The sequence below is a fragment of the Cryptomeria japonica genome, chromosome 7, assembly GCF_030272615.1.
Source record: "Cryptomeria japonica chromosome 7, Sugi_1.0, whole genome shotgun sequence".
Taxonomy (NCBI): Eukaryota; Viridiplantae; Streptophyta; class Pinopsida; order Cupressales; family Cupressaceae; genus Cryptomeria; species Cryptomeria japonica.
In genome coordinates this window covers 345,633,039-345,644,428 of record NC_081411.1, presented here as the reverse complement: position 1 = coordinate 345,644,428, position 11,390 = coordinate 345,633,039, and the positions used below count along the sequence as shown (strand labels likewise).

The following is an 11,390-nucleotide window of genomic DNA, read 5'->3' as shown; positions in this document are numbered from 1 at the left end:
TTATCTTTGAGAAGAAATTTAAAGACATTAAAGGTTCTCTCCATTTAATCATGTCTCATAGCCATAGTATTATCAAGATCACATCCAAGAGCATGAATACCATGGTTATGAATATAGAAAAAGGTTGCCAAGGTAGCTCGGTGGTGGAGTTGGACCTAGAGAAGGAAAAAGGCAATGAAGAGTCATTGGGTCCTAGCAAGAGGACTTGGGCTAATCTGAAGAGGAAGGCAGAAAGACCCCTGTAGGAGATCCAAGGCTTCAAAAAAGTAGCTCAGAATATGAATCAACTTGAGGCAGAGGTCATTGAGACTTTAAAGACTTTGGCTTAATCTTCTTCGATCCCTGTCTAGTCTTTTGCAGGTTTTTTGTAGGCATTGGGCTGTCTCGTTCTCTATGTATCTCTTTTGACAACATTTTGTCTTTTTTGTAATGGTTTTCATGTCTTATCCTGGTTTTGACTATTTGTAAAGAAATTTAGATTTATTGAAAACCTGCTTTTACCATAATAAAAAATATAACAAGTATCATTTTCTTTAATTGTCATGTGCAATGTGATATATATAAAATTTGAAATGCTTCTCATAAACACTTCACCTCCTATTTATAAGTGCTTCCCAACCCAAAATAATTATTAATTAATATATCGGCTTTCCGTTAATTCTAACATAATAACGCACTGTATTTTAAAGAAAAAATTTAAACAATGACATGGTATAAGGCCATGCCGTGTGAATCGAATCTTATAACACGACAATTTTTTGGCTTGCAAAATATACTGTTATTTGGAATATTATTGAGAATTGGCACGGTATGCCCACTCCAATCTTATAAACGCCTCTTCTCCTCATGCCTGTTAAGCACAACATTCAAAGTAAAGGTTATATCTAGTTTATTCAAAATGGCCCAGATTTTGTTTTCTCCGCTCATTTCAGTTTCTGAGGCTAGCACTAAATCCCGAGGATGGATTCAAACAAAAGTCCATGGGTCTTCGCCTTTTGGAAATTACTCGCGCACAAAGAGTCCCGGTATTTCTTTTTCTTTACACTTTTCAAACCGTTTGTAATCCTTAATCCTAGAACTGAAAATTTGATTATTATTGTTTTTTAGAATTGTTTACAGCTTGCCACAACATGCCATCTGATGTTCTTGTCGGAGAAGATACGAAAACACTTAAGGGTAACTTTATCTACTTTTGAGTTTAGATCTGTGAAATATTGGAGCGCTAAATAATTTAAGGTAGTTATCTGTAGTTTTTGTATTAAAGATTATGCATCAACAATCTATAATCATTTTTTCTCCAACGTTGATGAAAAATTCTTTAACACGATCAAATTTATGAAAATTTGATATCATTAACTTAAAACTGTCATTATTGCAGCTTTACCGATAGCTCATAGGGAGCGTGAAATCAATCCTAATTACAGGAAGCTAGATTATATTCATTCTTTTCCAATATCTAACGAGGTATTAAGTATAGAATCTTTTGAGTTGGCCTAGAGAATTTAGATGGATGAGTTTTTATCACCAAATTCTTTGCGTACTTGTGGATTTAGTGTTACATTTATCAGTAGTTACTGAGATTGAATTTGTCACTGAAAAATGTAGAACCCAAAAAATCCAAGAAGAAATAAAAAATATACAGTTACATGTCGTTAATATTTTGAATCTCAAAATCTAATTGAACGTTGTTGTTCAGGCTCCCTTGGATGAGATAGATAAGAGAATAGAGGAATTGGTTGCAGAGATCAAAATGGTCTTTAATACGATGGAAGATGGGGAAATAAGTCCATCTGCATATGATACTGCGTGGGTAGCGAGAGTTCCTGCCATTAATGGCTCCGGTGCACCCCAGTTTCCCCAAATGGTGGACTGGATTCTTCAGAATCAGTTACCGGACGGTTCCTGGGGAGAGAAGAGTCGTTTCTTGTCGTGTGATAGACTACTCAACACTCTTGCCTGCGTAGTTACTCTAACTATCTGGAGCGTTGGTAACGATCAAGTGAACAGAGGTAATTATATTCGCTTTTTGCCTTGGCTTTCCATTTGTGTTTTCGTTGGGCCAAAAAGCCAAACGACATTGTCATCATATTTTAGCATTCACTATTTTAACCTGGCATAGTTCAATTCAGATATTTTAAATTACTTTACATGAGGTATAGTTAAAAGGATCAGGTTTACCTTTAAACAAATAGAAGTTTTAATATCTGGACCATAGCAGGTCTTTATTTCTTAAGGACAAATACAGAAGGAATGATTAGAGAAGCACTTGGTCATCATCAATCCAAGGGATTCGAAATGGTCTTTCCTGCACTAATGAATGAAGCCAAACTTTTGGGTTTGGATCTTGCTTATGAGCTATCTATCATAAAGCATATAATCGGAAAGCGGGACTCCGAATTGAGAAAGTGAAATTCTAACCAATCTTTTCCTATTATCTATTAGTGACATGTCTTATTTCAAGGCACGCATTAACTAAAGATGGAACAAGATTTAATAAGATTTTTGTGAATTAGAGAATCTGTTGAAGAGCTACACAGCCATCCCTCAAAAATGTTGCAGTGTCTGGAAGGGATACAAGAAATAGTCGATTGGAAAAATATGCTTAAACTGCAATCCGAGGATGGATCTTTCTCAGGCTCCCCAGCATCTACAGCTTGCGTATTTATGCACACAGGAGACAAGAATTGTCTACGATATTTGAGGAACCTTGTTACAAAGTTTGGAGACCATGGTAGTTCATGTATTTCATACTCGCAAGCACTATTGATTGAATACGATTCTAACACTAAAATGTTCACTAGATTGTATTTAATACTCGTAAGCATTATGTTTGGATGGCAGTGCCATGCATGTATCCGGTGGATATAGAGGAGCGTTTGAGAGCGGTAGATAGTGTTGAATGTCTTGGGCTTGAACGCCATTTCGAAACGGAGATTAAACAAGCCATGGATTATGTGTTCCAGTGAGTAATAGTTTCTCCATTGTTGTGATTTTTCAAATAAAAATCAAGATTATTTTGACTTCTCGCTTTGGAAACGTATGGTAGGTACTGGGGTGAAAGAGGCGTTGGATTTGGAAGGGAGAGCCTGGTTAGAGATATTGATGTCACAGCCACGGGCTTCAGGCTTCTCAGGATTTTCGGCTACTCTGTATCTTCTGGTATACAGTCATTCAAAGCTTAATCGAGAGTTTAATTTCCAGAATTATCCGATCGGTTTTAATCTCTAATAATTTCAAATGGCAGACGTTCTGCAAAACATGAAAGACGAGGCTGAAGAACTTTGTAAGCTGTCTGGTGTTGAAAATGGCGCAGGAATAACCGCTATATTGAACCTGTATAGATGTTCACAGCTTAGTTTCCCGGGCGAAAATGTAATGAGAGAAATAGGAGCATTTACAAAAGATTACTTGACCAAAAGGCTGGAAAGAGAGAACCTTTCTCAGGCGAAGGCTGTGAAGGAAAACCTTCGCCAAGAGGTATTGGGAATTGTTGCCTTCTCTGAATTTTTTATTTTTTATTTACTACTGAATTTTATCAAATAAATTCTGACTTGCGATTATTTTCTTCTTTATCCAGGTTGAATACGCCTTGTCTGCTCGATGGAATAGAAATATGCCAAGGCTGATTACTAGAAATCACATAGTTGTGTTTAAGCCCGATGACCTATGGCTGGGGAAGACTTTATATCAGTGAGATACACTTTCTTTTATATGATTATAGTCTGATTGCATTTGATTTTACATAAGTTGTCTCTATTACGCATACCGCTAATCCAGGTTGAGTGTAATGCACACCCTACAGACTGCCAAATGCAAGCAACGACAAGTATCTAGAATTGGCCAAACTCGACTTCAACCGCATTCAGGCTACACACAGATCAGAAATACAACATATAAAGAGGTAAAATGAAGGAGTTGAAAAACAGTTTGAAATAGGCCCTGTTATTGAGACAATCTAATCAAAGCACAAGAAAAAAAAAATTAATTTTTGTTTTTCCCAAGATCTTAGATGAAAGCTATTAACATGAGATCATTGCGTTGTTAAAGATGGTACAAGGAATGCAAATTTCCGCAGTTGGATTTTTTTCGTCACAGAGAAGTGGCAATTTACTGGTCGTCTGCAGCGGCGATGTTTGAACCACAATACACCAACTGTAGACTCGATTATACAAAGGCCGGAATTCTGGCTACTGTCGTAGACGACCTCTATGACACCTATGCAACTCTGGATCAATTAAAGCTCTTCAATGAAGCTTTCGAAAGGTCAGCGCATTCAATCCCCATTTCATCTTACTCAACAGATTGGCCGTATTAACTCTCCTCTTTTGGGCTGCAGATGGGATCCATCGCAAATCGACCAACTGCCAGAGGACATGAAAATAGCTTTCATGGTCCTCTGTAATACTTTGACCGATATATCTGAGCGAGCATGGGAGGTTCAAGGTCGTGATATGCTTCCTTACCTGCAACAACAGGTAAATACTTTGCCTTGAACCCTTTACCCCTTTTTGAATAGCATTTTTTAAATCGGTTCAGATTTCACCAGCAAATGGGAGAATAGTAGTCTAACAAGATTTGTTTGTTTATTAATGCGGGATTCAGTGGTTGAATCATCTATTCAGTTTGACAAAAGAAAGAGAATGGATGTTAAAAAGTTACTCGCCCTCATTCGATGAATATATGAAGAATGGCTTAGCGTCGGTAGCACTGGAAGTAACTACCCTGACTCCAATATTTTCTACGGGAGAGATTCTTCCTGATAACATTCTCGGGAAGCTTGACTTTCGAGGCGACTTTCTCAATGTTGTGTGTCTCACAGGGCGTCTTGTGAACGATTTTAGAACATTCAAGGTGAGCCTCACTTTGCCTCCCTTCATTTGAACACTTTCTTAACACGCTTGACAATGTTATTACCTAAAAAGTATTTTACATTGGTAATTCAGGGGGAAATAGATCAGGGTGAGTTGGCTTCCTTCGTACAATGTTACATTAATGACCATCCTGGATGCACTGAAGAAGAGGCCCTGAATTATCTGGAAGGGTTGAACGAAGAGGCCCTTACTAAATTGAACTACTACTTTCTAATGCGTGCAGACATACCCAAGCGTTACAGAGCACTTCTTTTCAACACGGCCAGGGTAATGCAAGTGATTTACAGGAAAGACGACGGCTTTCTAAATGCCGCCGAAGACCTTGAAGACATTATTAAAATGTCTCTCTACGAACCACTCCTGTAATAGATTACAGTAATGGGTTCTTCAAATTCCAGCTTGCACTGTAGCATAAAATGCTTAGTCCATCAGTTCATACAACTTAGTCAGAAAAAGATGGGCACTATAGTTGGGTATGGCAGGTGGCTTAGAAACGTAGCCATCTATTGCAACTTCTTTGAGGTAATAATGCATTTGTGAATTTTATATTTGTAATGGTCACAATTATGTATCATATCACCTTGACTAGACACTATTATTTTTAGAAAAATTAAGTCGGTGTGCTATTTTTTATTTTTTTTAGTTTATTCATTTTCTTGAAATATCATTTAGTGTAATTATATATCAGTAAGTAGTGTATTTGTGTGTTAAGAACTTTGTGTGAATACGATGGGCATTATATTTCTCTATCGCCCTACATCCTTAAACGTAGCCATCTATTACCACTTCTTTCTAGTAAATAATTTATTTGAGAATTTTACATTTGCAATGATGAAAATTATATATCATGCCTTTTTTCTCTTTTATTTTGGAGTTTACTTTGACTATAGTGTACTATTTTATAAAAATAAAGTCATGGTGATAAAATTAGCATAATAGTATTATTTTTTATTTAGTTATGTGTTCACTATTTGAAATATGATTATATGTAATTATATATTAACAAGTGATGTATTGTTATGTGAGGAACATTGTGTGAATATGTTTGACATTATATTTGTATATGCAACACATAGTAAAATTTAACCATTGATTGCAATTTCCTTCCGCAAATAATTTATTTGTGAGTTTTATATTTTTAATGGTGAAAATTATAGACCGTATCTTTTTTATCTTATGTTTTTCGGTTCACTTTGACTAGAATGCATTATTTCATTTAAAAAAGGGCCATAATCTTAAAATTAGCATTTTAATATTATTTTTTATTTAGGGGTAGAGGTAGGAGTAGGCTTAGGCTTAGGGTTATTATTAGGATTATGGTTACAATAAGAATCGAGATTGTAACTACACTCATGGTTGGAGATAATGTTAAGGTTCGGGTTCGGGTTAACATTGGAGATAGAATAAGGATCATGGTTTGGGTTTTTGTTAGGATTATTTTTAGTGTTATAATTAGAGATAGAAACTTGGTTAAGAGTAAGATTAGGGTTAGGCTTAGAGTGAAAGATAAAATTAAGCTTAGGGTAATTAGTGTTACATTTGCAGATAAAATTATAGTTAGAGGTAAGATTAGTGTTAGGGTTAGGCTGAGAAAAAATTAAGGTTGTGGTTAGGGTTAACAATTAGGTTAGGATTAGTGTTAAATTATCCTTAGAGATAGAATTTAGGTTATGGGTTGGATTAGACCTAGGGTTACAATTAGAGACAAAATTAAGTTATTATAACTAAGGATAATATCCAGGATATGGTTAGGGTTAGTGATTGATATAAGTTTAAGGTTTGGGCTAATGTTTTTGTTTGGGTTTGGATTAGGATTAGATTTAGTGTTAAAATTAGAGAGATAATATGGGTTAGGGGTATGGTAACGTGTATACTTAGAGATAAAATTGATTTCAGAGTTATAAGTTGGGTCAAGATTAAGGTTAGGATTTGAACTAGAGTGAGGGTTCGGGATAGGGTTAGAGTTATGGTTAGGATTAGAGACACAAGAAGAGCTAGGGTTAGCTTGGGATTTAGAATCAAGGGCATTATATTTATCCATGGAAGACATCATAAAACTTAGCCATCTATTGCCACTTCTTTTTACTAAATAATGTATTCATGAATTTTATATTTGTAATGGGGAAAATCATATATCATGTCCTTTTTATTATCATATGATTTTGGGTTCACTTTGACTAAAGTGTATTATCTTATAAAATAAAGTAATAGTGATGAAATTAGCATATTAAAATCCTTTTTTATTTATTTATGTGTTCACTTTTTGAAAATTTATTTAATGTAATTATATATCAACAAGTGATGTGTAACTATATTAGGAACATTGTATGAATATGATAGACATTATATTTGTCTTGAGAAGCATGGTAAAACTTAGCCATATATTGCCACCTATTTTTAGAAACTAATTTATTTGAGAATTCAATATTTGTAATCATGAAAATTATATATCATGTCCAATTTTAACTTACATTTTCTGATTCACATTGACTAGAATGTATTATTTTATAAAAAATATGTCATAGTAGTAAACCTAGCATATTAATATTATTTTTTAATTATAAGTAGAGGTAGGGTTAGGTTTATTATTAGGATTAGTATTACTATGAGGATTAGGGTTCTAACTACTCTTAGGGTTGGAGATAAAGTTAATCTTAGGGTTATAATTAGAGATATGGTTAAATTTAGGGTTAAGATTAGAGAAACAATGAGGATTGGGGTTTGGGTTTTTGTTTTTGATTACATGAAAAGTAGGTTTTGAAGGGCCCTGAAACCTTTTACAACGTTGTTTGGGTTTTTGTTAGGATTATGGTTAGCATTGTGATTAGATATATTATTTGAGCTAGGGTAGCATTATGGTTAGGATTCAGGTTCCAAATAAAATTAAAGAGGGTAAGGGTTAAGGTTTAGGCGACAATTAGGGTTAAGATAACACTCGAAGATAGAATAAAGTTTAGGGGAAGGATAGGTGTTAGGGTTAGGTTAGATAAGATATTAAGGTTAGGGTTAGGGTTAGGATCTAGGTTAGGGTTAACGTTCAGGGTTAGGATTGGTATTAGGGATAGGGTTAGGATTGGTATTAGGGATAGGGTTAGGGTGAACATTGTGGCCTTGGGTGAATCTGGCTTTTTGCCCCTCTGGGTTTGCGTTTTCTCTCCTAGAGGGTTTGTTTTGGTGTCCCCTATTTTGGGATCTACTTCGCCCAGTGTTCTGTTCATTTTTGGTGTTGAATCTATGTTTTTGGTAAGCTGGCTTTCCCATATTGGTTGTTGTAGTGTTCTCCACTCTTTGGGTGTGTCATTGTCACCTTCCTCCCTCATATGGTGGGTGTATGTTCTTCTTGGTGTTGTGCTAGCTTCAAGTTCCCCTATGTTGTTATTTATTTGTTTTATGCAGATGACACAATGGTCTTCTATACTAGTTTCACCCATGTGGATTTTGGTTGATGGGTGGAGTTGGATGGGAGTTTGGCTCGTGTTTTGCCTTGTTAGGTGTTGGTCACTCTATATTGCTGACTCCCCTTGGTCTATGCTAGTGATGGGTGTCTAGTTGGCCTTCTTCTTCTAGGTTGCCTAGGTGTTGGTTGCCTTGGGTTGGAATAGTCGTTGTTTGGTTCTCTCCAAAAAATGTATGAGGCTTTTTGTTTCTTCTATGTCTGTGCTTCTAGGTTCTATTTCTTATGTAGCCATTTCTATGTTGGTTCTTAGTTTCTGGTTAAAGGGTCTTTTGGGTTTTGTGGTGTTATCTCACCCATTGTGGCTTGTTGGAGCTCTCAGGTTTAATGATTCATGTATTCTTTTGTGGAATCTTGTTGTTTTATTATTAGCTTTCCTCTAGTATTCTCTTTTCGATGTGGCGATTTCTCCTATAGAGGTGGAGAACTCCCTCTTGGATTTGGCTAGGGCTAGGATTTCTTTGCTTCTTTCTTCCTCTCTTATGGATCTTATTGAGGTAGAGAATGACTTTGTGGGAGATGTTGGAAGTTGCTTTGTGGGGGGGGGGCTATTGTTGAGCTACTAGTGGTCTTTGGTGCCCTGATGGTGTTGATGACTTCAATCTTCTTCTCTATCTTTCATTTCCAATGGAGGTGGAGACCAAGGTGGAGTTCAAGATTTTGAAGTCTACAAGAATCGTGTTCTTTCACTACATGAAGGTTATCGAAGATTTTTTAAAACCCATTCTTCTAATAATCTTAGTTTGTAATATTTTAATGTCCCTAGAAGCAAGGGTTATGGGAGCTTTGGTAAAACAAATGTTAAAGGTTAAGGGAGCTTGGAAAAACCCTTTGTTAAGGTTTATGTGAGGTCTTAATGGCCTAGGTCTTGTTGTTGGCTCAACCAATTCTTTGATGCCTTTTTTTTGGACTTGGCTATGTGGTGGTTTTTGTTAACTACTTATGTATTTTTTGTAGCATTCATTGGAGGGGTTCTTGATTCCTACTAATTCTAGAAGGTTTCAGGTCTTTTAAAAATTTGTTGTACAAGGTTTCGCGTCCCCTAAAAATGTATTTTCCCCTTAATAAAAAATATTTATGTTAGAATTATCCTTAGAGATGGAATTTTGGTTATGGGTTAGATTAGGTTTAGAGTTAGTGTTAGAGACAAAACTAAGGTATTATAAACATGGATAAAGTTGGAGATATATGGTTAGGGTCAGGTTTAACATAAGGTTAGAGTTAATGTATGAGACTGATATAGGTTTAGGTTTTGGGTTATGGTTATAGTTAACATTAGGGTTTGGGTGTGGGATAGGACCGGGGTTTGTGTTATAAATAGAGATAATATGGATTAAGGGTAGGGTTAGGTTTATACTAAGAGATATAATTAGTGTTGTTAGACAACTCAGATAACCGATGGACAACTGAGAGGGGGTTGAATTAGTTGTTAATGGATTATAGAACTTTAAGCATTAAAACCTTATTACCAGAATACATAAACCAAATACGAAATAGAAGATATAACAATTAAGCACAAATATAAACCACAGAACATTTACCAACCATCCACAAAAGATAGCACCAAGATCTGTATATGGAAACCCTAGTAAAGGGGAAAACCACGGTGGGAAGCCTACCCAGAGTCAAATAATACTTCTGCAATATGTGATTACAAAAGGAGGGGCTTGCACATGCAGGAAGGCCAACAACCTAGAGCACATTTCTCATCACAAAAGGAGCCTCACAAACTACAAAACAAATCAAGACTATAATCTGAAAAAGAAGAGTGAGCTACAAGAATAACATCTCCTATGCCTGAGTACAATTTCGATTAAGCTCAATACCAGAGGTCTCAAAACTCTTCCACCAACCCACTTCGATCACCTTTGATTGACCAAACCCTTTACATATGATTACAACCTTATTTGCACATAGATAATCCTATATCCCAAAAACCCACGATCTACAAAGAGATCTTATATGATATTTATGCCAACCTAGGACCTAAACAATTAGGTCAGCCAGCTAAAAGATAATACAATAAATCCATAACATAAACCCACATTCCAATTATAAACCAAGTCAACCTAATGCCGAAGCAACATAATCCAATCAATAAATCCAACCAAAAACACATCAGGATCATCCACCAACACATTACATAAACCAGCCCATAACCTAGCAGAATAAGATAGCATTAGGTCCGGTCCTAAATGCAACACCACTGATCAACAAGAAAATGAACAAGATAACCAATAGAATCCCAAAATCCATATAGAAGTTGCACCAACACCACTTATGAAGTGCATTAAAATATCTTCAACAAAGCTCTATTGGTAAAACCCTTACTGGTGACCAAAAGGCTTACTAGAACAAATGATATCTCTAGATTCATCAAATCCCTAACCAACTACTCGTGATACACATCTGAATAGCATGAATGATAGATCCAAACCAAATCCACAAACCAAAGCATATTGAATCAATATCATAATCCAACCACTCTATCGAAACCTACTGGTAAATAACCAAAACAGCTGGTGTTGCCATCAATAACAAAACATAAATGAAACACATAATCAATTACTCCAATTTGCCAACAATCTCCCCCTTTGTCATTGATGGCAACACTAGATGGGAAAAACATACAAGTTCTAAGAAATGTGAAACAAGTCTCCCCCAAAGGAAGACAACCAACAATCTCCCATAAGATGATATTACAATGAAGTTAACAAACTCCGTCTATGAATGATATCCCTGTTAAGCTCTGATCTCCCTTTTGACTGATATTCTATTAATCTATGTTTCCACACATCTCTCCTCCTTTGACATCAATGCCAAAAATATGACATAAACATCAAATAAAAATCATAAATCCACTAAACCACACAGCTGACCACTCCCCCTGAGTAGTAGCACCAACACATCAATCAAAAAATGAATAGTAGCTCTGTAAATGCATACCGGACTGATGTCAATCAACATCACTCAGGTCTCTACCAGAGGGGCAAAAACCCCCAATCTGTCTCTAAAGTACTCAAATGATTCCTTAGGGAAAGGTTTAGTGAAGATATCTACAATCT

At 35.8% G+C, this 11,390-nt stretch overlaps 1 protein-coding gene across 2 annotated transcripts; it reads left to right on the top strand.

Moving 5' to 3' along the window:
• The first annotated feature begins 877 nt into the window (after window positions 1-877).
• On the top strand, window positions 878-5,486 carry LOC131078752 (bifunctional isopimaradiene synthase, chloroplastic). Of its 2 annotated transcripts, none has more exons than XM_058016518.2 (15): window positions 878-1,025; window positions 1,120-1,176; window positions 1,379-1,464; window positions 1,697-2,009; window positions 2,219-2,405; window positions 2,514-2,731; window positions 2,842-2,962; window positions 3,047-3,159; window positions 3,245-3,477; window positions 3,578-3,690; window positions 3,803-3,901; window positions 4,048-4,263; window positions 4,337-4,475; window positions 4,603-4,851; window positions 4,944-5,486. In XM_058016518.2, the coding sequence occupies exons 1-15, from the start codon at window positions 899-901 to the stop codon at window positions 5,235-5,237; spliced, it is 2,565 nt and encodes an 854-aa protein (XP_057872501.2). In that variant the 5' UTR covers window positions 878-898; the 3' UTR covers window positions 5,238-5,486. The 2 variants fall into 2 exon arrangements, with proteins under 2 accessions (XP_057872501.2, XP_057872500.2); XM_058016517.2 differs by having other exon boundaries at window positions 1,108-1,176.
• Window positions 5,487-11,390: the final 5,904 nt, after the last annotated feature.